Source organism: Nelumbo lutea, chromosome 3 (assembly GCF_056320005.1).
Source record: "Nelumbo lutea isolate HS-2025 chromosome 3, American lotus-T2T, whole genome shotgun sequence".
Lineage (NCBI taxonomy): Eukaryota > Viridiplantae > Streptophyta > Magnoliopsida > Proteales > Nelumbonaceae > Nelumbo > Nelumbo lutea.
Window position 1 is genome coordinate 59,381,792 of NC_142686.1, and position 26,053 is coordinate 59,407,844.

The window sequence follows — 26,053 nt, forward strand, 5'->3', positions numbered from 1 at the left end:
TTTTTTGGTAATCATATAGATATATAATATTTGATTATATGATATAATATTTTATAAAAATATGTCTATATATTAATATTTATATATAATATGTATGGCATGTATAAATTACATATACGTATTTTACCATATAAATGGCATGTATATATAATACAATATATTATACATAAAAATTTCTATATATGTTATTTGTAATTTTGATTATAAAGTTAAACCAAAATTTTATTTTTTTCAAATATAAATAGTATTTAATACATATAAGCCAGCCTAGATGTCTAAGCTAGCCCAACTCATGATTGGGCTTAGACATGTATTATTAGGCCTGAGGTTTGGGCCAATCCGGGCCCGAGCAGGCCTCAAGGCCAATACCCTATAAAAACCAGGCATGGGTCTGGCCCACGATTATCCCTAAATCAAACATTAACTAAAATCTAAAAATGACATTGTTACCATATTTTATGAATAAAATTAGTTGAAAATTACTTATATGAAACTTGAACTTGTGAAAAATAGTAAAAACACAACAATAAAATTCAATCAACTTTACTAATAGGTACAATATTTAAGCACATACGAGTATATATATATACATTATAGTAGATTGAATAGGTGTTCATGCACATTCAATCTAAATTATAAAAGGGGTGAATTTGAGTCACCCTTAAATGGGATCAAATTTGATTTGGGATTTAGAAAATCAAATACTCTGTGTGCCCTTGTAGGTTAGCATGTGCGTTCTTTAAAACAAACTAGGAAATGCGAACATACCGGCAATTTTAGTAGATGATGATGAAAGTTGTAATAATAGTTATAATGTATGTCCAGATATATCTATAATTATTTATATATATAAAATAATTTTTATTTATCATACTTATTTTTGTTTAATATGATGAATATGTAATATTAGGGATGTGTTCAAATTCTTTTTTACAAAATTTATTTTCTTTGTAGTTTTTTGTGTTAAAAGACTTAAAAATCCCCTGAGATTTAAGATAAATAATTATACCCCCTCTAATTTTTTATAGTACTTAAACATCCCCTATCAAAACAAGACACTGTTATATATGATAGAATCAATTAAAAGACCTTTTTGCCCTTTATTATATTTTAAATTTTCAAATAAAAGCCATTTTCAAATTAAACACCTTTTTATTCCAAATTGTAAGGAAATAGTGAAATACATGAATAGTGTAGGCCATAAGTGTGATAAATAATAATTATTTCTATTAATTAATAATGAAAGTGTAATGCAAATTTAAAATTGACCAAAAAAATGAAATTGTTTTCCTATTTGGTAGTAGATCAACGGTTCAATATTTAGGTTAAAATGTGTCAACCTTGATGTCATAATTAAATAATTAAAACTAAAAAAATGTAAAAACACAGAGTTTGAAAACATACATAAATTTTGTAGAAAACATTTAGAAACATCTTTAAATTTGCATTATGAAAATTTGACATTTGCTACATCGGTGAACCATTTCTCCCAATGACATTGACGTGGAGCTGATTTGTACCAAACAGATTGCACATACAAGAAAAATGATTGTGAAAATCACCTTAGAAAATAGCAAAAAAGGTGAAAACGTTGCTACATTGGTGAACCATTTCTCCCAATGACATTGACGTGGAGCTGATTTGTACCAAACAGATTGCACATACAAGAAAAATGATTATGAAAATCACCTTAGAAAATAGCAAAAAAGGTGAAAACGTTGCCTTCTTGCCTACCTAGCAAAAATAAAAACAGTAGCAAACATTAAAATGGCAAGGCCCAAAAATGGTAACATGGGCTTTTTTTGAAAATCGGGCCCAAAAAACACCCACGTTATCAAAAACCAACATAGAAAGAAGTTATATAGAATTGCCTCCAGTGGTGAACTTCCATAACAGTTAAGGGAAAGTTTGTCGTCTAAAGAAGGCTTTGTATGGCCTTAAACAATCTCCTAAAAATTGATTTGATAGATTTAAAATGGCTATTTTGAAGGTCGGATTTTCACATTCTCAAGCTGATCATACTTTATTCATAAGAAGAGTCAATGATCGTGTGACTATGAGGGGTGATCATGGGTTGGCCCAGGTTTTGCACTAATGATAAGTGCTTTAACCTAGGCCCCGACCTGACCCAACCCACACCTCGGGCCTAGTTTTCAAGCCTAAGCCTGGCCTTACACAGGCCCTGGCCAGGCTTACGAGTTTTCCAGGGTTAATGAGAAATGAGTTTAGGCCTTTGACATACAATAATAAAAATTTAATTATTTAAAATTTTTATCTTAAATTAAATAAAATATAATGCATGTAAAAAAATACGGAACAAACCCAAGGTAAGTTGAGCTTGGCTAAACTTTGGGCCTATACACAAAAAAAAAGGTGGGCCTTATTTACTTCTTATAGTTGCTTTTGCTTGGCTTACCTATCCTTTTATTGATGAAGGCAAGACCTCCATTCCCATTCTTGAGCAATGTGAGACTTGGAATAACAATAAATACTAAGTGCTACCATTAAGTATTTTTCCAAGTCCCACATTGCTTACACATGAGAATGAAGGCCATGCCTTCATTTGTACAAGGCCTTGCCTAGGAGGACAATTTACATGCTTGGGTTGGCTTAAGTGTTTACACATGTCAACTAATTAATATTTATTTATATGCTAAAACTTAAAATTTTTATATCTTGTATAAAATAATAAACATTTAGTATAAAATGAACATATATAATATAATGCTATAATGTATATTTAAAAATAAATATATTATATTATATTGCGGGTTGGGTTGTGCTTGAAGTATTGGGCCTAAACCCGACCAAAAATTTCTAGGCTTGATGTGGGCCTAGGCAGGGCCGGACCAAGAATGATCAATCCTAAACTATGTTAGTTGCATATGTTGATGATATTATTGTTATTGGGGATGATGTCCTAGAAATCAATAAATTGAAATCCTTCATTTCTTTTAAATTTGAAATTAAGGATCTTGGTGATCTCAAGTATTTTCTTGGGATTGAAGTTGCAAGATCAAAAAAGAAATTTTCATTTCTTAGAGAAAATATGTTCTAAACTTACTTCATGAGGTTGAAAATTTCGGGTGCAAGCTTACTAAAACCCCAATTAATCCTAATCACAAGTTAAGTGCTACTGTTGGAGATATTCTCCCATACACTTATCAAAGATTAGTTAGTCAAATCCTTTACCTCTAGTTGACTAGACTTGACATATCCTATGTAGTTGGTGTGGTAAGCCAATATATGTCTGAGCCAAGGACCTCTCACATGCAAGATGTCAATAGAATTCTTGTATATTTGAAGGGATGTCATGGCAAAGGGATGTTATATTTTGACCATGGACATTTGAAAGTTAAGGCTTGTACAGATGCAAACTGGACAAGATTTATTAATGACAAGAGATCTATAATTAGCTATTGTACTTTAATAGGGGGCAATGTAGTTTCGTGGAGAATCAAGAAACAATCAATTATTGCTCATTCTAGTGCAGAGGTAGAGTATAGGGCAATGACATATAGTGTCTAAGTTGCTTTGGTAAAATAACTTATTGGCATAAATGGAATTCAATAGATACACCAATGAGACTTTACTATGACAACCAAGCAGCTATAAACATTGTTATTAATCTTGTACAATATAACCAATTGATTGTATAAAACATATTGAAGCAATATGACATTTCATTAGAGAAAAGATAGCTAGTGGAGAAATTTGTCTACCCTTTGTGAGATTAGAAAAACAACTTGTTGATTGTCTGACCAAAGGAGTGCACAAACCAAAATTTGACAATAATTTAGGTAGTTGGGCATGATAGACATCTATGCTTGGCTTGAAGGAAAGTGTTGTGAATACATTGTTTGTAAGGGCTTTTTTGTCTTTATTCTCCTGTTGTATTTGGGCGTCCAAATAAGGTAATTATTGTAATTTATAAACATACCCTTTGTGAGATCAAAAGATCAAGTGCCTAATTGAGGAGGAGTGTTGAGAATATGTTTGTAAGGGCTGTTTAGACTTTTTATCATTTTGTATTTGGGCGCCCACTTAAGGACTTATTGTAATTTATACATATCTTTATGAGGGTGTGAACAGTTACACACCTCTCTAATCATGACTATCTTCCCTCCTCCTCCTTCTTCTTCTTCTTCTTATCTTACAACTATTTTGAAAGGATGTGAATAGTAGAATGCTATTAGTGTGTTTTCTTAAGAATTGATTCTAATTGGAAGTGAACTTTTTTCATTTATAAGAATTTAGTTGTTAAGCTATATTTTATTAATGAATTCTGCTGTAAAATGGCTATCCAAACATCATTACAGTTCTGAGAAACAAAAGAATAATGAGAAATGACTTTTTAGAGTGATGCCAAACAGGGAAGGAATCATGAGAAATTATTTTCTAGAGTAATGCAAAATGAGACCTAATATGTTGAATGTTTGATTCATCTGTTCCCAGCTACAAAGCCTAAGTAGATTAGGGAATTGATGAAGGTAGATGGGCTTATAAAAGATGAAGTCAAAAGCCAATTAAAGTTTGTATCATTATCTATGACCATAAATCGATACCGAGGAGCTTGACTTTGTCTTTAGTACTAATGGTGTCGATGGATCCAACGATTAAACACTTTCTCTCATTAGCAGCTAGTTTAATCCTGATGTCTCTTAAAGTGACAAATAAGAGAGAAGAATAAGAAATTAGGGGCAGAATTGAATTCTTTATAAATATAAGATGCCTAAAACGAGTTTTGATGGGCTCCCCACACTCAATCCCCTATTCGCAGTTCATGGGAGGGATGGACTGTGGGTCACCTATGGGGCGTGCTCCACGGGGAGACCAACCCGTCTCGCCCAAAACATTAATCACAGAGTGCCCATTTTGTGTCAAGTGGAATCACTTCACACGGTATTCTAAACTAATTTTAGATACTATAGGGTATATAGGTAATTAAAACAAGTATGTCACATGAGAACCGAACGAGGAGGAATAATGTAGAGGGTGTTTGGAACCCTTGGCATTTATTCAATAAATGCTGTCACATAGGTGCCACTTTAACAGTTATCCTCTTATATTTTTTTCGTATCCATCAAGAATAGCAAAAGCTGATTTTAGTTTCTATGCATATTTATCATTTGAGGAAATTATTTTTTAAAGCTTCATCAAACCGTTAGGCATTTTTTCATTGTTATAATGATGTGATACCTAGTGGCGTCTTATTGTCACAAACAGTTGTAAATAAATAAAGTAGAAACATTAAACAAAAAAACGTAAATGAAACCAAACACAGCACTGCCCACTTGGCTTATTTGCCCTCCATCACATTCATCCAATCTTGATTCGCTTTTTCATACGGCATGCGCAGGGCTAAAGGCTAAAACTGAGAATCATGTTCTGATTGAGTGACGAGGAAGATGTTTCACCTTTCGCGGGCACAGTTGGGAGCGTCGTGTTGGTTATCCCCACCCATTGCCATTGCTGTGGACGTCCCTTCATCTAATTCTAGGTGGGGCCATGACAATTCAACAAAGTTTTGATTCGGCGTTACGACATTATTGTAGCAAAATTGGTTTGTTCAATCATATTTTTTTTGCTTCCATGGTATAGGTGCCTCCGCGTTGGATCTTTACTTAAACGTCACCAAAACAAAATCACAATTACAATTTACACATGACCTCAGCTTCCAACTTTTAACTCCCCCCTCGTACTACATTGTTTTATTAATGCTCTAACTGCCATTAGAGAGCTATCTCCCTGCCTCTCTCTTTCTCTCGGCAACAGATTTGCGAAAGAGACCAAGATGCAGTACAAAAACCTGGGCCGATCTGGTCTGAAAGTGAGTCAGCTTTCCTACGGAGCATGGGTGAGCTTCGGAAACCAAGTCGATGTCAAGGAGGCCAAGTCCCTGCTCCAATGCTGCCGAGACCACGGCGTCAACTTCTTCGACAACGCTGAGGTCTACGCCAATGGCCGTGCCGAGGAGATCATGGGCCAAGCCATCCGAGAGCTGGGCTGGAAGCGGTCGGATATCGTGGTATCCACCAAGATCTTCTGGGGTGGTCCAGGTCCTAATGATAAGGGATTGTCTCGTAAGCACATAATTGAGGGAACTAAAGCTTCCTTGAAGCGTCTCGAAATGGATTACGTTGATGTCATATATTGTCACCGGCCGGATGTTTCGACTCCGATTGAGGAGACGGTCAGGGCTATGAATTATGTGATCGATCATGGATGGGCGTTCTACTGGGGTACTAGTGAGTGGTCAGCTCAACAGATCACTGAGGCTTGGGCTGTTGCTGAAAGGTTGGATCTTATTGGCCCAATTGTTGAGCAGCCGGAGTATAACCTATTTTCTCGGCACAAGGTGATACAAATTCAAGTATTCTTTTTATTTTTACTTTTTGAACTTCTTGATTACTTACTCCCATTTAAATGAGATAGTTGTGATCCTCACTATAGCACGTCCACAAATTCTATGACCCATTGTCAATGTCCATGAAGCATTGACACTGTCAATCTGTTTCTCAATTATAAGGAAACTCGGGTTTCTTCTTTAACATAAGTCTAAATAGAAGTTGATTAATATTAGAAGACTTAATACGAGCTTGTTCTCTTTATCATAGTGGTTGAATGAAAAGATAAATCTTGTTGGTTCGTTTTGTAACTTATGTATCATATCTTATTAGTTTATTTTGTAACCAATGTACCAGTGATACTTCAGAGGTCTGGGTAGATTCTATACCAACTAAGTCAGCCATTTGATTTTCATATTGTTAATAGTTAGACAACTGATGTGTTTTAGGAAAAGAAAATTTTGAGAGATATTGTTCATTTTCTTTCATCTTCTGATCAATGTATTGATCAAATTTAGAGGTATATATGTACTTAACCACTTCTATTTTCATATGCTTTTATTAATATCTCTAGTGTTCTTATCAGAACTGCAATAGATATATTAACTACGAAATAATGATTGTCACAACTGATAATATGGGACTATGAAGATGCATTTTTCTAATATCTCTAGTGGTTATTACCAGAACTGATAATACACATTTTCATATGCTTTGATGCTTTTATGTTAATACTTAATATCTCTAGTGGGAAGCATGTACAATTCTGATAATAACCACGAAGTAAAGATTTCACTTGAGAAAGACACGCTTTGTATAAATGGTTAACAAGTAATATGAATCTGTTTATACAATGGGTGGGGAGAGATGCCAATGCATTGGTGATTGTTTAGTTAAGCAGGGGGCACATAGGGGTCAGTTGTAATTGTTTGATATAATTTTCTTTTAGGGTGAGGCTTCACTTCATGCCTCTCCCTGGAATGCTTGTAACAAAATTTATCTTTACTGATATCAATGAATTTTTCACTTATAAAAAAAGGCACACCATGTGTAACATAAAAGCATCATAAAATTCATATTATCTCATCATCATCCAAGCCTTAGTGTCTCACTTAAGAAAGCTATGGCGATGGAAATAGAACTGGTTCAATGTTTGTAAGTCCCAAGTTATTGACAACAGCATTACCTAAAAAAGTTATTAACAATACATAGACGACATAAATGATATGACCTAAATCATATATGTGCAAATGTTCACAGACACCATGAATTCACAGCTAGAATTGGCAAATATACTGGTAAAAAGCAATATTTATTAGGTTCTAATTTCAGCATGCCCCATTTTTGGTGAACTTCTCTCTTCCCTAACTATTAGTTAAAAAAATCTTGTTATAAAAGATAAAATTGCCTGGTGTATTAACTTTTATCATTTCAAGTGTCTTTGTCATCTTTTCACTTGGGATGTGCCTGGTTCTTAATGATTAGATGTACCCAAATCAGTCTCGTCATGCAACATACTGCTCACATATAACTTACCTGGACCAACCGACCAAGATTAACTGGGTTTGTCTGGCCCAACTCAACCAAGATGATGGGTTCATATTGGTCTATACTGTGGTATAAAAACCTATACTCAGTCCATTCCAAAAACTGGGCTGGGCTGCTGGGTCAGAGCTCTGTACTACCTATTGCAACCCCAATACCTTATGTTGCACATGCATAGGTCGGTGTGATTGATGTCCAAATTCCACACTCATAATCAATCTGTGACTGTCTTAATTCTGATGAAGTAGGTTGGTGGTGTCTATACACCTCCATTGTTGTGTTTTCAGATACATAGAACACATATGGTAATTGAGATCTAGGCATTGGTAAGGTAATATGGGAAAGAAAATAGAGTAAAACATGGAAAGAGTAGAATGGTGGAACCAATTTACTCATATGCATGCATGTCTGTGTGTATGTATACATGCATGTATGTATACACACATCTTCTAAGTTGTGAATAAAAGTAACTTTTCTCGATAGACTTCTTATCATTAAATGTTAGATATGACTTTAGGTTTTCTGTGTTGGTGCAGGTTGAATCTGAGTACCTACCTCTTTACAGCAACTACGGTCTAGGTCTTACTACATGGAGTCCACTTGCTTCAGGGGTGCTTACTGGAAAATATAGCAAGGGAGTTATTCCGTCTGATAGTCGATTTGCAATAGAGAACTATAAGGTAAATGTGCACTTTTAGATTTACAAAATGCATGCATTTTTCGCTGTTACTTCGTAGCCTCATTATTATTTGGTTTCCGAGAAATAAAGATACATGTCTTCTTTGGTATTACAAAGTCAAAAATGGATATGGAGTGTCAAACACGTTAATAGCACAAATTTATTCAGTGTATTCATATGTTGCTGGTTATAATTTGGAATTGTTTCATGTGAAACAAATAAAATATAGGAATGGATTTAGATAAGGTTTTATGCATGGAAATTGTAGAATGGTTTATTAGCTCAATAGAAGTATTGAATATTTTTGACATGGGCCAGATGAAACTTGGGAAAATGCTGCATAGTTTGTTTATGATCTTGGTGTTCTAGTTTTTCTTCTCAGTTCTTGAAATTTCTTTTCTTTTCTTCGTTTCTGAAAGTTGTGGCATAAATCTGATCATGCATTCAAATGACTATGCTCTTGTTGGTGGGCACACAAATTCAAGTGAATATTATGATTTGAAGATTCATTACTCATGTGAATATTATGATTTGAAGATTCACCGCATTAGCATGATGATCACCTTTATTAATTTTTTTATTAGATTACATGAAAAGAATGGTATACAATATATTCTGCAAACCATAGCTTTGATTGACTAGCCCTAGCTATTCCTTTTTGCATTCTGTTTACATAATCCCTCCTTGGAGGATTAAACCCCAGTACATTTGGCTTCTGGGTGCTCCCCTTTTAGCTAACCATCAGCCAAGTAATTTGCTGATCTCATTGTCCACTGTCCAATTGTATAGTTCTATCCATCTTTTGGCCAGTCTCTTGTGAGCCGCCCCGGAATTATTCAAATCCTCTTCCCACCACAATGTCTGTAAAGTTTTAAGATTTAGCTCATCTCAGCTCATGATAAGCTGCAAGTATTTATGCTTGAATTAACTCCTCATGGCCAATGGGTCCAGAAAATAGAGTTAATATATTAACATCAGCATCTCTGAGCCACATTTCTTAATTCTGAGATGGGTTCTGGATTCACTCGATTGCCAGACAGGTAAAGAATTGTTTGACTCAGTAAGTTTCTTCTATTAATCTTTTGTTATTTGAATCTTTTAGGGTGATGGATATTCTAAGTCAAAATATAACCATTTTCTCATTATCAATTACTCAAGTTCAGGTGGACTTTAACCTATTATTCCAAGTGCCTTCCAAACATCTCAAATCTAAATATTCTTTTTAATGATTGATGCACTATGCTGAGAGTGGGACTCTATTCTCTTCTTTTCCTTTTCTTTATGGGGTTTATCATCCTTTTTATTGTCTGTCAACAGACCCAGAGCAGAATACAAAATTCTAGGATGAAGAATGGATGCTTTGACCCTACCCCAAAGGTCCTTTATATAGAAAGTGAAAGTTACAGAAATTACAAGAGGCCCTTCTAGGGCAACACAATTTAGAGAATTTACAAGGAGGCCCTTGCAGGGATGAAGTAAAAATAATAATAAATAAGAAAACAATACAATAAGGACTACAATAAAATGGTACATCAGGGAGTTTCTTCACACTCCCCCTCAAATTGATGCAGAGGCATGAGCATCAGTTTTCTTACAAGAAATAAGTGCCTGGATCTCGTCATGGCCTTTGTGAAGATGTCAACAACTTGCATGTCAGAGGCAACATGAGGGAGAGAGATTGAGTTTGCAAGAAACAGATCATGGATAAAGTGGTAGTCCACTTCAATATGCTTTGTCCTTTCATGAAAGACAGAATTAGAAGCAATTTTAATAGCACTAATGTTATCTGCATATAGAGGAATGGGCGTAGAACAGGGATGTCCCTACTCCTGAAATAAAGGTTGAAGCCAAACAACTTCACTACAAATAGATGACATTGCCTTGTACTCTGCTTCCGTAGAGGACTTGGAAACAGTCTGTTGTTTCTTGCACTTCCATGATATTAGAGAGTCACCCATGAAGACACACCATCCGGTAGTGGAGCGTCGTGTATCGGGGCATCCAGCCCAATTTGCATCAGCATAGGCTTTCAGTTGGAGAGAAGAAAATGAATAGAAGAGAAGAACCTGTGATAAAGAACCTTGAATATAGCGGATGATTCGATGCACTGCAGTCAAATGAGGTTGACGGGGTGCAAAGACAAACTGACTAACAACCTGAGCTACATCTGAGATGTCAGGACGAGTCATGGTCAGATAGATGAGAGATCTTACAAGTTGCCGATAGAGGGAAGCATCAGGAAGCAGGGAGCCTTTTGATTTGGATAATTTGACATTCAACTCCAAGGGAGTATCAACCTGTTTATTATCACTGAGGTTGGCCAACTTAACAAGATCAAAGGCATACTTGTGTTGGCAGACAAAATAACCTCGGGAGCTCCGTTACACTTCAAGTCCCAAGAAATAGTTAAGAGGGCCGAGATCCTTCATGTGGAAGGAACTATGGAGAAGAGACTTGAGGTCCTGGATTCCTTCTATATCATCTCCACTCAATAGTATGTCATCCACATACAGTAAGAGAATGGTAAGGCCCTGGGGTCTTTTTCGAATAAAGAGAGAGTAGTTCGATGGACTTTGGCTATATCCGGCTTGCATGATAGTATCTCTGAATTTTTCAAACCAAGCTCGAGGGGCTTGTTTGAGCCCATAGAGGGACTTCTTTAGGCGAAAAACGAGGAAGGGGTCACTGCAGTACCTTGGAGGAGGTTTCATATATACTGTTTCCTTTAGACGCCCATGTAAAAAGGCATTTTTCACATCCAATTGAAAGATTGTCCAAGAATGAGCAGCAAAGAGAGCTAAAAGAACACGGACTATAGTAATCTTGGCTACTAGAGCAAATGTCTCTTCATAGTCAATGCCATACTCTTGCTTATATCCTTGTGCCACAAGCCTGGCTTTGTAACGGTCTAGAGACCCATCAGATTTCAGCTTGAAGGAATAGACCAATTTGCTCCCAATAATAGAGCCATCTGAAGGTGCTGGGACAAGGTCCTAAGTGTCATTCTCATGCAAAGCTTGAATCTCTACATCCATGGCTTGTTTCCACTGAGGGCTGCAACTAGCCTGCTGGTATGAGCGGGGAATATCTGTAGAGGTCAAAATAGCAGAGAAGGAGCTATGGTTTGAAGGAAACCCATAGCGGTTAGGTGGTTTGGAGATACGAGTAGAACGACGTAAAGGAACAGGAGGAATAATTGAGGAATCTAAAGCTGGAGCATCACTTACAGGGTTGTCTGTGATGGGCGAGGGATTCGGACCAGGAGGAAGAGGGGTCGTAGGCGTAGGATCTGGACCACAAACCCGCTTGTGAGAGAAGACGAGAAGTTCCTTCTTAGCAGTGGATGATGGTGAATCCTGTTGTTCAAAACTGAAACAGAGGGTGCAGATAACTTGGCAATTCTTGAAAAAAAAAAGGAGATATGCTCAATAAAAATCACATTTCGAGAGATACAAATTCGACGTGCTGAGGGATCGTAACAAATGAATCCCTTGTGGTTCGGGCTATACCCTACAAAAGTACACATGCCTTCATGCATACACTTTCCACACCTTTTAAAACGTTGGTTTAAACTTCATCTTTAGTTTCCAAGGAGGTAGAGAGAATAAAGCATAGTCCCCTCCTCCCCCCACCCCCACCTCCCCCCCCCTCAAAAAAAAAAAAAAAATCCGGAAGCAAAAGGAATAAATCAAAATTATGATGTTGCCATTTGGGCAATCTAGGACCTTGGAAATTAGGGGTGTTTTTAGGAATTTGGAGAGGGAAGTATTGCAACTTTAATCAAGATATGTTGGTTGTGGTGAATCTGTCTAAGTAGAGTTCCCATGTCCTTGCTTCAGGGCCTAGGTATGATGTATTCTTAGGTTTCACTTGACTTCATATTGAGGAGGAACACTTGTATTGTGTTTAGTTTGAAAGAAATGGTAGGGAAACCTGTACAAACCATGTAGAGGTTTTCCTACCTTTCCATTCCTTTCCATACCTTTTCTTTCAAACCAAACACAACTTTAGTTAATGGTTGGCTGGATGAACAGTAGGGGTAGTGGATCTAGAGAGGCTCGACGTTTTGTGTGAAGAGTTTCACTGATGTACCATATTAATGAGTCCCTGTTGTATTGTATCTTCTATGTATTTCTTATTTTATTGTTATTTTCTCTTTAGCCCCGCAAGGGATTTTCTCTAAATATTCTTATTTCATTAATATATATCTATATATCTATATATATATATATATATATATATTCGGTCTTCACCCCAGAACTCCGTCTTCTTCTGTGGTATGAATAGCTTGTTTGACATGGTATCAGAGCAGGCTTCTCTATAATCTATACTCCTTGCTCACTCATTGGTCTCACAAGGGCTACTGTTTTCTGGTTGCTTCGACTGTTCAACCCTAACACTAGTTCTTTGTTCTGCGATTTCAGCAAGAGAAGTCTTCCTAGAACTCTCTTGGAAAGCATCTATTTGGAGAGAAACTTGACTGGTTGTGTCGTCCAGGCCTGTTTTACTCACTCAAAATCTCTTTGGGATTTGACAAGTTTTGGAGAATTTCTAGTCTTCTCTCTAGGGTGGCAGCAGTCTTCTTCCTTCTGTGGATTGGTTTATTCCCAAATAGCAGTACAAGCTTTGAACATTTTTTTTTTGGTTACTTTTGCTTCAGACTAAGAAGTGTCAACAGATATACATTTTTTCTCTTCAAGATGCTCATCTAAAATCTCTTGGTGGCCATCTTGAACTACATAGAAAATCTGGTGGAAAGGATCCCTCTAAAACCCTATGTTATGAATATAAGGAATTTGGGCATATAGCTTCACACTACAAGAAGAAGAATGTCTACACCTATTGCAAACAACATGGACATACCATTCTAGATTGTCCAATTTGTCCACCCAAGGGTCCCATGAAGAAGAATCAGTCATCAGCCTATTAGGTGTTTGAGGGATAGATGTTCAATGCCTCTACTGCCAAGGGAGAATCTCTTGGGTGTCAGTCTTTGAGGAGTTCAGAAATTGTAATTTGTCTGCTGTTTTTCATTCCAGTTCTTGGTGGAGTTTGTAATAGCGGAATTGATCAGTCAGCCTTTTTGGGACTGATCTCAACTTGTATGTGTAGCTTTTGATTCAATAAATATTATGTTACCTTTTTCAAAAGAAAAATGAATACGGAAGAGATACGACAACTGGTATCCTCTGCTATCTCATCTGCTTTTTCTGCTATTGGTCTATCTAGTGAGTTCTTTAGTTACTGTTCTTCTCCCTCTCATGTTTGGATAATTGATTTTGGTATTACTAATCCTATGATTGGAGCCTATCCTGAACCATGAAACAGATATTCTAAGGCCAACCATAAACATATTGTCACTGCTAATGGTGAGAAACTTGACATCATTGGGAGTGATGATTTGTTTCTCAAACTTTCACCCTCAAACTCCTTGTCCCTTGCCAAGGCTTTCCTTGTTCCTAAACATGCTACTAACCTTATTTCAGTTGGCCAATTGGTTGATGAAGGTCATATTCTAACTTTTTCCTCTGATGGTTGTTTGATTCAGGACCGGTGCACTGGAAAGGTGAAAGGGAAGGGGCATAGGCTGGGCCGCTTATTTGCATTGGAGTTTGAGAAATCACAATCAGCACCATCCTTTGCTTATTTGAGCTTTTCTACATTGAGTCCTGTTTTGGGTCAGAGAAATTATGACTGGGATTTGTGGCATAAATGTTGGGTCACCCAAACTCTAAAAAATTTAAGTATTTGTTTGAGTCTAGTTTTATTAGAACTAAAATTCGTTCTATGAAATCTTTTGATGCATCTTGTGTTTCTTGTTGTTTATCCATTCACTTACAAAGATGAATATGCTACTTCACCTTTTGAAATTATACATTGTAATGTTTGGACTTCATCTATTGTTTCTTGACTGGGATGCATGTATTTTGTATTGCTCATTGATGACTGTACCAAGTACACTTGGATATACTTTCTCAAAACACAATTTAGAAGTTTTCCCAACATTTCAGTTGTTTCATACCATGGTTCGAGTTTGATTTCAAGAAAATGTGCAAACCATACACTCTGACTCAAGGGGAGAATACAGTGACGGAGAATTTTCTGTTTTATTTGAAACATCATGGCATACAAGTCCAGCAGTACTGTCTAGACACTCTTCAACCAATATTGTGGAAGAACGAAAGAATGGCCACATTCTCAGTGTTTTGTGGACTCTTCTACAAGAGTCACATGCACCTCCCACCTTTTGGGTAGAGGCCGCTAGTACGGATGTGCATCTAATTAATTGTATCCCTTCATCGGTTCTTGATAACATATCTCCTCATTAGAAGTTGTTTGGACCCCTCCAGATCTTTCCCATCTTCATGTTTTTGGGATTTTATGCTTTGTTCATCTTCCCCCTCATGAATGTTCAAAGCGTTAAACTCAATCTATCATGTGTGGTTTTGCGGGATATAGCCCTAACCACAAGGGATTTCTTTGTTATGATCCCTCTACACGTGGTAATCGTATTTCTCGGAATGTGTTTTTTCTTGAGCATATCTCTTTCTTCTCAGGAGTTGCCAAGTTATCTACACCCTTTGTTTTTGTTTTGTATGATTTTAACTCACTGGATGCTTTGTCATCGATTGCTGGTGTTAGAGCTAGCCAAATAAGGGTAGATTAGTCATTTTATTTCTTTTAAGTTATGTGCTTATGTTGCAGTTTTAATAGAGACTTTCTGTCCCATACTTAAGTGGGGGCAGTTTAGTCTTTATACGACCAGTTAGAGGCTAATGTAAAATATGGTCGACTGATAGGGTTTACCCATCAGAATCAACTGTTCTTCTTCTTCTTCCTCCCTTCTCTCTATTGGTTCGAACTCCTTAGCACAAATGTTAAACATGGTATCAGAGCCATAAACGAAGGAGAAGAAGGCTGCGACTTCAAGGTTTCCATCCTGCGACTTAAAGTTCTTTCTCCCTCTTCTTTTTTCTTCTTCTTTGGGCTGTGAATCGGATGTACACAATCTGAAAGCTGCTGCATCTGTTATTAATTTTTCTTAGGACTGCCGCAATCCCTATTACAAGTATTAGAAAGGTGTGGCAGCCCTAGGATATCAGCCTAATACTGCTGTCACCATGTGTGACAGCCCTAGTTGTGTGGTGGTGCTTGTGGTGTTTACCCTCTGTTGAACCATTTCAAAAGGGTTTGTGTATGGTTGCTCGAGTGGTTACATTGCTCTTATGGTGACTACTATTTCTGGGTTGTTAGTAGTGGTGTGAACAGAATTTTTGTGTGGTTGCTTGAGTGTTGTGTTGTTGTAATGGTGCCTAATATTTCTGGGGTGTAAGTAGTGGTGTGAACAGAAAAAAAATTTTGTGCTAAAAGAAGTGGCTGAATAGCCTTCATCAATGTTCTAATCTGGATGGTAGCCAAATCTGGTTAAAACATCCAATTCTTAACCTGAATGTTACTATACATCAAGTGTTGATTGTGACTAGTTGTGATATTGTTATCAGTGTGCTGTAGTGTTGCCTTGACAGCATTATTTGGTTGGTGTTTGAGAGTTCAGCATTAGAGATAGCAGTGGGAGGACATAATGGCAGCAACGGGAGATGGTTCTAATGATCAGAAACTGGTGTGATGATCCCCTCCAACTATTTGGGTGTGCAGATGACTTCCATTAAACTTAATGGTGAGAATTATGTGCCATGGGCCAAGTCAGTGGAAGTTTTCCTCAAGGCAAAGAGGAAAGTGAAACATGTGAAGGAAGATAAACCATCAGCTGACTCTCCAGGTTTGATGACTGGGAATAGGAAGATGCCCAAATTATGACATGGTTATGGAATAGTATAGAACCCAAAATAAGTGCCAACTTTATGTTCTTAGATACAGCTAAGGACACATGGGAACATACCAAGAAGCTTTAATCTGGGCAGGATAATACTACAAGGGTATATCAGCTCTATCAGGAGTATTTTGATCTATAGCAAGGGAATAAAAGCCTAGAGGAGTACTATGCCAGTACGAAGAACCTTAGAAATGAACTCAATGTTTATCATCCCTTCACTCCAAATGTTAAGGTTCAGCAACAACAAAGAGAGCAACTGGATGCCACTAGGTTCTTAGTGGGGTTAAAATCAGAGTATGAACCAGTTAGGGCCCAAATATTGTGAGGCTCTACTCTTCCTACACTTGAGGAAGTTTTTGCACGGCTTCACAAGATTTCTTTGGGATCTACAGAGAATCCCACACCATCTGACAGATCAGCATTTGTGATAGCCAGATGAGGTGGACGTGGTACTAGAGGGGGAGGACATGCCTCCCGAGGAGGTCGTGGTGGTTTAATATTTGGTTGTGGTGGTGGTTGTGACTCAGGGGGAGGCCGTGGTAAAGGAAAAAGTAACTCTACTAGGAAATGTACCCATTGTGGTAGGGACGAACATTCGGTGAATTTTTGTTATGATCTCCATGGCCCACCTTCTACACGGGCTAATCATGTAGTAACTGGTGGGGTTGATGTCAGTGATAACTAACAGGTAGATCTAACACCTTCCACATCTACATTTGTTTCCAGGAAGGAGATGGTGAGTGTACCACTTGATGAGTATGAGAGGTTCCTCCAGGCTACTTCATAGTATAGTACAACCACCCTTGCATGCTTAGGTATAGCTTGTCCGGCATCCAAACCCTCTCCTTGGATTATTGACTCTAGAGCCTCTAATCGCATGACCAGGACTCTAGGTGTGTTCTCTTCCCTCTTTGAAACTTCCATATCTCAAACTGTTACCCTTGCCAACGGTTCCTCTTCTCCATGGACAGACCTATGAAATTGTGGGCTTACTGGGGAGATAAGCACAAAACATGAGGGCTTAGGTGATCAATGGGCAGATTTGTTTACAAAAGGTTTAAACTCAGGGAGAGTGAACTATATATGTAACAAGTTGGGATTATATGACATATATTCTCCAACTTGAGGGGGAGTGTTAGAGCTAGCCAAATAAGGGCAGATTAGTCATTTTATTTCTTTTAAGTTATGTGCTTATGTGGCAGTTTTAATAGAGACTTTCTGTCCCATACTTAAGTGGGGGCAGTTTAGTCTTTATCCAACTAATTAGAGGCTAATGTAAAATATGGTTGACTATAGGGTTTACCCATTAGAATCGACTATTCTTCTTCTTCCTTGTCCTTCTTCTTTCTCGCTTCTCTCTACTGGTTCGAACTCCTTAGCACAGATGTTAAACAGCCTGGAAGGGTCTTCTCATTTTCTCTTGCAAGAAAGTTTATGGTCTAGTGCACGTGTCTATGGTCCCCCTTCCTCTCGGTCGGGATCCTTCTCCCGTCTTAGATAACCCTATAAGTGACATTCCTGTTTTAGTTCCCTTAGATGTTCCTTATGCTCTTTTTCTATTGTTTTGTCTTGCACAAATATTCCTTGTTCATACCAATAGGCCATTAGCATTCTTTAGTGGAGAGATGCCATGGATGCAAAGATTCAAGCTTTTCACGAGAACGACACTTGGGACTTAGTTCCAGCCCCTTCAGATGGCTCTATAATTGGGAGCAAATGGATCTACTCCATCAAGTTGAAATCTGATGGGTCTCTAGACTGATATAAAGCTCGGCTCGTGGCTTAGGGCTATACACAGGAGTATGGCATTGATTATGAGGAGACATTTGCCCCAGTGGCCAAGATCACTATAGTTCACCCTCTTTGCTGCACATTCTTGGACTTTCTCTCAACTAGATGTAAAAAAATGCTTTTCTACATGGGCACCTAAAGGAGATAATATATATGAAACCTCCCCTGGGTACTGTAGTGACCCCGCCCTTGTCTACCAGTTGAAGAAATCTCTCTATGGGCTGAAGCAAGCTCCTCAAGTTTGGTTTGAAAAATTCAGAGATGTTGTTGTGCAAGCCGGGTATAGCTAGAGTGCTTCTGGTTACTCTTTCTTTGTGCGGAAAAGACCCCAAGGTCTTACGATTCTCCTCTTGTATGTGGATGACATGTTGTTGACTGGAGATGATATTGAAGGAATTCAGGATCTCAAGTATCTTCTTCACAGTTCCTTTCACATGAAGGATTTAGGCCTTCTTACCTATTTCTTGGGACTTGAAGTTCAAAGGAGTTCTTGGGGGAATTTCATTTGCCAACACAAGTATGCCCCTAATTCTGTCCAGTTGGCCGGGTCTTAGTGATGATAAACGGATAAACACTCCCTTGGAACTAAATGTCACATTGTCCAAGTAAGAAGGTGCCTTACTAATGCCTCGCTCTACTGGCAACTTGTGGGATCTCTCATCTCTCACCATCACTCATCCTAACATCTCACATGTAGTTCTGGTTGTCAGTTAGCTTGTCTCTACCCCTCGTCAACCCCATTTGATTGCGTTACATCGGATCATCCATTATGTTCGATGCTCCTTATCACAAGGTCTTCTTGTCTTCATCTTCTTCTATCCAGCTAAGGGCATATGCTGATGCAGATTGGGATGGATGCCCTGACACACATCGTTCCAGTACCGGGTGGTGTGTCTTCATGGGTGACTCTCTAATCTCATGGAAATGCAAGAAACAACAAACTACTTCCAAGTCCTTTATGGAAGCGGAGTACAGGGCAATGTCATCTGTTTGTAGCGAAGTTGTTTGGCTTCAATCTTTATTTAAGGAATTGGGGCATTCCTTTCCTATACCAATCCCTCTATATGCAAACAAAACTAGTGCTATTAAGATTGCCTCTTTAGGAAAAGACAAAGCATATTGAGGTGGACTACCACTTTATTCGCGACTTGTTTTTTACCGGATTTATCTCTCCCTCATGTTGCCTCCAATATGCAAGTTGTTGACATCTTCACAAAAGCCATGATGAGATCTAGACACTTATTCCTTGTGAGCAAACTGATGTCCATGCCTTTGCATTGAGGGGGAGTGTGAAGAGTCTCACTGATGTACCATATTAATGTAGTCCTTGTTGTATTGTATCTTCTATGCATTTCTTATTTTGTTGTTCTTTTCTCTTTAGCCCTGCAAGGGCTTTTCTATAAATATTATTAAGGCTTTTGGGGTAGTGTTGAACTATTTGGTTTTCACCCCAGAACTCTGTTTTCTTCTTTGGTACGAATAGCTTATTTGACATTTAGCACCCAAAGGGAACCTCTCTTTTGTCTGGCTCCATAGATCAGGGAGGTAGCTAACTTTTTGTCTTAAGGAGTAGGGGGGAGTGTTTTGTGTTAAGGTTTGGAACCCCCAAAGTAGTTTGCACGGGTGCTTTTTTGGATGGCGAGGGGGCTGAGGAGTAAACTAGGAGTAATGGATAATTTTGATCTATGTTTCTGATCAAGAAAGAGGAAGCAAATTCTTTTTGACAAGGCAAATTGGATATGATTCTATAGAGAACACTGATGTGGGCCCCACGGCTGTGGTCCCCACTGTGTTCGTATGACAGCATATGTACACTTTGTTAGTTATGTCAGTGATTAGTTGGTAGTTATCTTAGACAGCTTGTTATTTCAGTTTATTATTTGTTTTATTTGCCTTGTAAGCATTGAGGGCAATTCTGCCCTTCCTACAATTAGTGAACATAACATATAAATAGAGAGAGAGTGGCAGCGGCATACTCATTCTTTTGCATTATCAGATCAGAGGATTTTGATTTTTGACCCCAAACTGGGTTAAAATCATCTGATGAAAGTTTTGGGTTAGAGCGGGAACCTCATCTCGAGAACGCATAAGGTATACCCAAGAAAAAAGGGTATAGTCATCAAGAAACAACAGAAAATATCTGTACCCCCCCATAGGAGGGATGTGATACGGGCCCCAAACATCGGTATGCACAATATCAAAAGAATTACTACTTCTTTTATTACTCAAGGAATAAGATGTTTTACAATGTTTGGCAAGCTCAGAACTCTCACATCTCAAGTTTGACATCTCAACAGACTCAAACAAAGTAGAAAACAAACTCTTCAAAGACCGAAAAGATAAATGACCTAACCGATTATGCCAGAGCATAACCGGACTCACAGACTGAGAAACCAAAGACTTCTTATCCACAAGCTCTTTCCAATGAGAACTCTCCCCAAGCAGATAGATCCCATTCGCCTCACGGCCGGTCCCAATCACCTTCCTTGTCTCCAAGTCTTGAAAAACACATCGGTCAGGGAAAAAGGTTACTGACCAGTTCTGATGCTTTGTAATACTATTGACTGAAAGCAAATTAGTATCAAGTTTAGGAACATGCAAGACTGAGGATAAGGAGATAGTATCAGATAACTTGATGTCACCCTTGCCAGAAATGGGAACAAGAGAGCCATCAGCAATGGATACTTTATCTCTACCAGAAGATAAGTGATAAGTAGTGAACAGTGATGGCAAGTTAGTCATATGGTCAGATGCACCTGAGTCTATTACCCAACAATGTTCAGTGTTACCTGGAGCTGAAGCATGGTAAGCTGAGGCCCGAGTACCTGAATGAGCAAATGCTGATGCTGCAGGGGCTGATGGTGACTGAGATGACTGAACTGAATTCCCAACCTCCTTTTCCAACTGTATTAGGGCAGCCCGAACAGCAGCTAAGGTGTCTAGGGGTGTGCCTTTTGTGCCCGATGAGGATGCAGAATCGATATTCACAGCCATATGAGCATTACCCCTTTTATTCCTTAGTTTTGCTGGGACTAAATGAGGGTGCAACTTCCAACATGTATCTTTCGTATGCTTGGGTTTCTTGCAATGTTCACATACTAAATCCCGTTTATCTTCCTTCTTCATGTCCCTTTCTGTATCTCCCCCAAACTTAGGTTTAACTGCTGCCAGGGCTGGGGGGAAGGGCTGATGCTGCATCATAACCTTTCTCCTGGTCTCTTCACTATGCACCAGGGAGTAGGCTTGAGATAGGGTCACACTGTCTCTTTTCAGTATCTATTGTCTCACATTGTCATAGTCAGAATTCAGGCCAGCCAGAAATTCAAACACCCTATTGGACTCGACTTGCTTTATATGGGTCTATGCATCTTTTGGACTTTCCCACTCAAGAGTCTGTAGATGGTCAATTCCATGCCATAGAGATTTCAAAGTAGAGAAGTAAACAGAGAATGATTTTTCTCCTTGTTTGAGGTTATTCACCTCACACTTCAGTTCATAGGCTCTAGCTACATTAAGGGGTTGGAAGTAGGTCTCTTTCATGACATCCCATATCTCCTTGGCTGTCTTTTCCCACAAGTAATTTCGACTGATATGTGGCTGCACAGAGTTGCACAACCATGTCATAACCAAGTAGTTCTCCTGAACCCACTTGGTATACATTGGGTCCTCCTTGGAAGGTTCTTTCACATCTCCCAATAGGTAGTTAAGTTTTCCCCTTCCCCCAATAGCCATCATGGCCGATTGGGCCCATTCCAAGTAATTGGATCCGTCAAATCTTACAGTTGTAATCTGAAATGCAGTCTCAGACATACTACTAGAACTGTTGTTCCCAAAAACACATTCCCCTTGATTTTTGAACTCCATTCTTAGTTAAGAATCAGTAATTAAGAACTATTAGGGTTACTGCAATAGAAAACAGCACTTAAACAACTGATCACAGTCAGAAATCTGTATGAAATCAGTTCAGATCTGATCTGAAACCACTCGGCAATCAGAATATAAGCAGTCCGATAATAGTTCTCATCCCCAAAACAGGCTCGGAAGCCAAAACAGGTCTGGAAACCACTTAGAAAACAATCTGTAATGCTGAAGCAGAATTAGGGTTTTAATCGTAGGGTTAGGAAAACCTTTGTAAGAACACAAACAGTGCTCAGCCGCACCTTCCAAAGGATTCACAGTCAAGTCTGGCCGTTGGATTAATGACAAACACTAAAAAAAACTGATCGCCTCTGAGAAAAATAGGAGAGTTCGGCCGCTCCTCCTAGATAGGTCCAACCTATCTTGACTGACAGCAGTCTCAAGGGAAAAATAAAACTTACCCTGAAAACTCTGATCACTACCTTCATTCGTGGCCTGAACCCTAACCTTCTCTGATTCTTCCTGATTACCAAAACACTCTCCAAGACTTCGGACAGCTACTAAACTTTTCTGGTAACCTCCAAGAATCAGCCAACGAACAGTCTTTTGTAAGCTTCCAGCCCTAGACAGTTCTCATGTGGTCAGCTGGACTAGACACACATGAGAAACCCTAGATAGGCTCTGATACCATGTAGTCGATCAAGACTACAGTCAATCTTGAATTCCAAAAGATTTCGGATTGAGAAAAGTAGAAGAGAGAGGGAAAAGAAAGGAGAAGAAAGCAGAAGTACACAAGGGTTTTGAGGGTGGTCCTTATAGATTCCTAGGAGATGCATGTGCAAGATGGGGGGGGGGGGAGTTGAGAAGGCAGCTAGGAGTAATGAGTTATTTTGATATATGCTTCTGATAAAAAGGAGGGAAAGAAATCCTTTTGTGAAGAAAAATTGAATGTAATTCATAACAAAAAAGGATGGTTTAGAGGGTGATCGTTAGTGTTGCGTAGGAGATAAATGTGCAGGATGAGGGGGGAAGGTGCAAAATAATTTCTTCGGATAAAGGGCATCCAAGTGAGATCGGTTGGATATTAAAGTCACCAATATCGAAATCTATCCTAAAAATAAAAAAGTCCACCAACATATAAATCTTCATAGAAGGTGTACAATTCTCTTGAAACTTTTCCCTTCTTGAACTGTTGCTTGCCTCCCATACTCTTTACGAAACTTCATTGTCTGCTAGGAAGTTGAAACCATTAGTGAATTTATGAGCAGATGAGCCTAAAACTACATGTAAGTTCCGAATAATACCTATACCTTACCTTGTTACTTAGTTGAGCCTTGTTTGTTGGAAGACCTATTTGTGATTGGTAATTCATGGTTCATCTCTGCAACAACTGAGCCTTATTCTCTTGAAGCTCATCTTCTTTATGAAAAGTGATCCACTTTTCCTAAATTGATCCCTTAGAATATTCTTGGAGAGGATTGATCATTAAGTTTGAAATATCTGGTAACATATCTGCTTATAACTAGTAAAGTATGTTGCATATTTTGTTGTATGGATTGGCAACTTATTGTTGTCTTGGCTTAGCATTCCTTTTAGGTAAATATAGTCCAAATACCTCATGGGTGTTCGTTTAGCCATTTTTCTGGTGGAGTTGTTGAAAGAGAGAAATGTAAGAGTTTTTGCACACAATACTTGGTCTAGTACTCCAGTCCAAAGTTCAATGTATTCGTACTTCCTGTTTGATAGTTTACTTGCTTGTTTTTTTGAAGACTTTAAATGTAGTATGTTGTCAGTCGTTTATGTTTATGTATTCAGGTTTAGTACCATAAGAGTACTGATGTAATTTCCTCTTTGATTACTGTTCGGCTGTACTAGTATAAATAATAATAGATCATTCTTTCGCCTCCTAAGTTCAATAGGGCTTTCAGTCCTCTCGGCTCTCCTCTCCTCTCTCCCTCTCTTCTCTCCTCTTGTCTATCACTTGCTCTTGCTCAACATGGTATCAGAGCAAGTTCGTCCAGGCCTGAAAACAAATTAGTTGAGGTCATTCTTCAATGCCGAGTAGATTGCCTCTTCATCTCCTAGAAGCTGTATCCCTGATGCTCGACTTCAAGAAGGAAGAAGGTGCCGGCCTGACTGTTCAGCTTCCTAGTGCAGAAAAGAGTTCTGGTATAGAGTCTTTTCGTATTCCAGTCCATATGCTGTTTTCATTGATTGCTCGGCTGTAGAGAGGCTGTCACCTGTTGTACGAAGAGGAGGTTCTGGTTTGCAGAGAGGCTGGAGTTTAAGAAGGTACTGTCCATCTGCTGTTCGGGTGCCCTGGTATTCAACTGAAACTGTATTTTGTTGTTCTTTCTTCTTGCACCCTTCGATGGACTGTTGATGCCCTAAATTTCGAATGTGGTGTTCTCCTCTGGTGTGTCACTACTATTCGGCTACATTGTTGATGGACTGAAGTTTTTTCCTTGACTGTTCTTGCTGTTCGGCTACATTATTGATCTCAGTGACTGTTCGGCTACCCTGAAGTTGGTGTCAGCCGATTAGGTGTATGGTGAACTATCACCTTGTGTTTCTCTTCTACTAAGGAGTTGTATGAAAACTGTAAAACCATAGGTCATACAGACCTGGTTATGTACTGCATTGCAGTGTTTGTATGTTTGTTCATTGGATTCCTACAAAAATTGTAGGTCATACAGACTAGTCCAAGTGCTGCAGCAACAGTGCTTGTTCTTGGCTCTCTGTGAAACAGCAGGTCAGAAGTACCTAGTTGTATGCTGAAATAGCAAGTGCTTCTTCTTTTGTGGACTTAAGGACATAAGATCCCTTTTCTGTAACAGATTTGTGAGGCAGTGTGCCTTGGGTGTTGTGTGTTCTTAAACCTGAAACCATGAATAGTGAAGATTCAGCCACATCTGGAATCTCCACAATGCTGAATGGAATGAGTGGGGGTGGTGACCTATCCTTCCCTATGGCTGTTGTTCCTCTTGATGGATTAAATTACCTAGAATGGTCAAGAGGGATTAAGTTATACATCACTGCAAGAGGGAAGATAGGCTACATTAATGGGAGGATAAAAGAACCATCATCCGGGAGTGCTGAATATGATAGATGGAATCAAGAGAACAATATTGTTATGTCCTGGCTCTTGGTTTCCATGCAGCCTCAAATCAGGAAGAATTTCACGTGGGCTAAAACTGTGAATGAAATCTGGGAACAAGCAAAGTCTACATATTCAGAATTGAGACACTATGCCAAAATTTATCAACTGCAGGCAACATCTTCTACTTGTAGACAGGCGGAGAAGTGTTTATCGGTCTATTACTCTGACTTAACATCTGCCTGAAAGGAGTTGGATCACTACCAGAGTGTGGATTGGAAATGTGATGAGGATGCTAAGAAGTACAAACAGATTGTCTCCCAGCAAAGGGTGTTTGCATTCTTACATGGTTTGAATCCTATGTATGAATCTATCAGAGTTCAGATTCTCAGCTCTAAGGATCTCCCTTCTGTTCAGGAAGTCTATGCTCTTGTACAATCTGAAGAAAGCAGGAGAAATTTGATGAACAACCCTGGTGGGGATGCTGTTGTGTTAGTTGCAAAAGGGGGTGTATCTACTGGTGGGGGATCTTCTTCCCGGAAAGGAGATCTCCAGAAAAAAACAGAAGATAAGGAAAAATTGTGGTGCACTCATTGCCAGAAAGCCCGACACACTAAAGATACCTGTTGGGATCTTCATGGGAAACCAAAATGGGCTCAAGATCTGACTAAGAAGCAAAGTTCAGAGGTGAATAAGAAGTACGGGCAGCAAAATACAAAGAAACATCACATGGCCAACATGACTACTCGGGAGCATCAGCCTACCATTTCTACTGTGACTCAGACACATCTCACTGGACCTGACCCGAGGGAAGACATTATGAATTCCTTCCGTGACCATTTAGAGCTCTATGGTAGAGCAATTCGTCAGATGGATACTCCTCCCTCAACCTCATTTGCATC

At 38.6% G+C, this 26,053-nt stretch overlaps 1 protein-coding gene across 2 annotated transcripts in view; it reads left to right on the forward strand.

The window, feature by feature from the left end:
• The first annotated feature begins 5,387 nt into the window (after positions 1–5,387).
• The window catches only part of LOC148865198 (putative voltage-gated potassium channel subunit beta), a 41,697-nt gene continuing 21,031 nt past the window's right edge, over positions 5,388–26,053 (forward strand). Inside the window, exons 1-3 of one of the 2 annotated variants that reach the window (XM_088979047.1) lie at positions 5,665–6,358; positions 8,429–8,572; positions 14,120–14,439. In XM_088979047.1, the coding sequence (XP_088835173.1) occupies positions 5,795–6,358; positions 8,429–8,572; positions 14,120–14,362 (951 nt within the window). In that variant the 5' untranslated portion in view covers positions 5,665–5,794 and the 3' untranslated portion in view covers positions 14,363–14,439. Of the gene's footprint in view, positions 6,359–8,428; positions 8,573–14,119; positions 14,440–26,053 lie in introns of those variants that run through there. The other variant, XM_088979046.1, reaches the window with a different exon arrangement.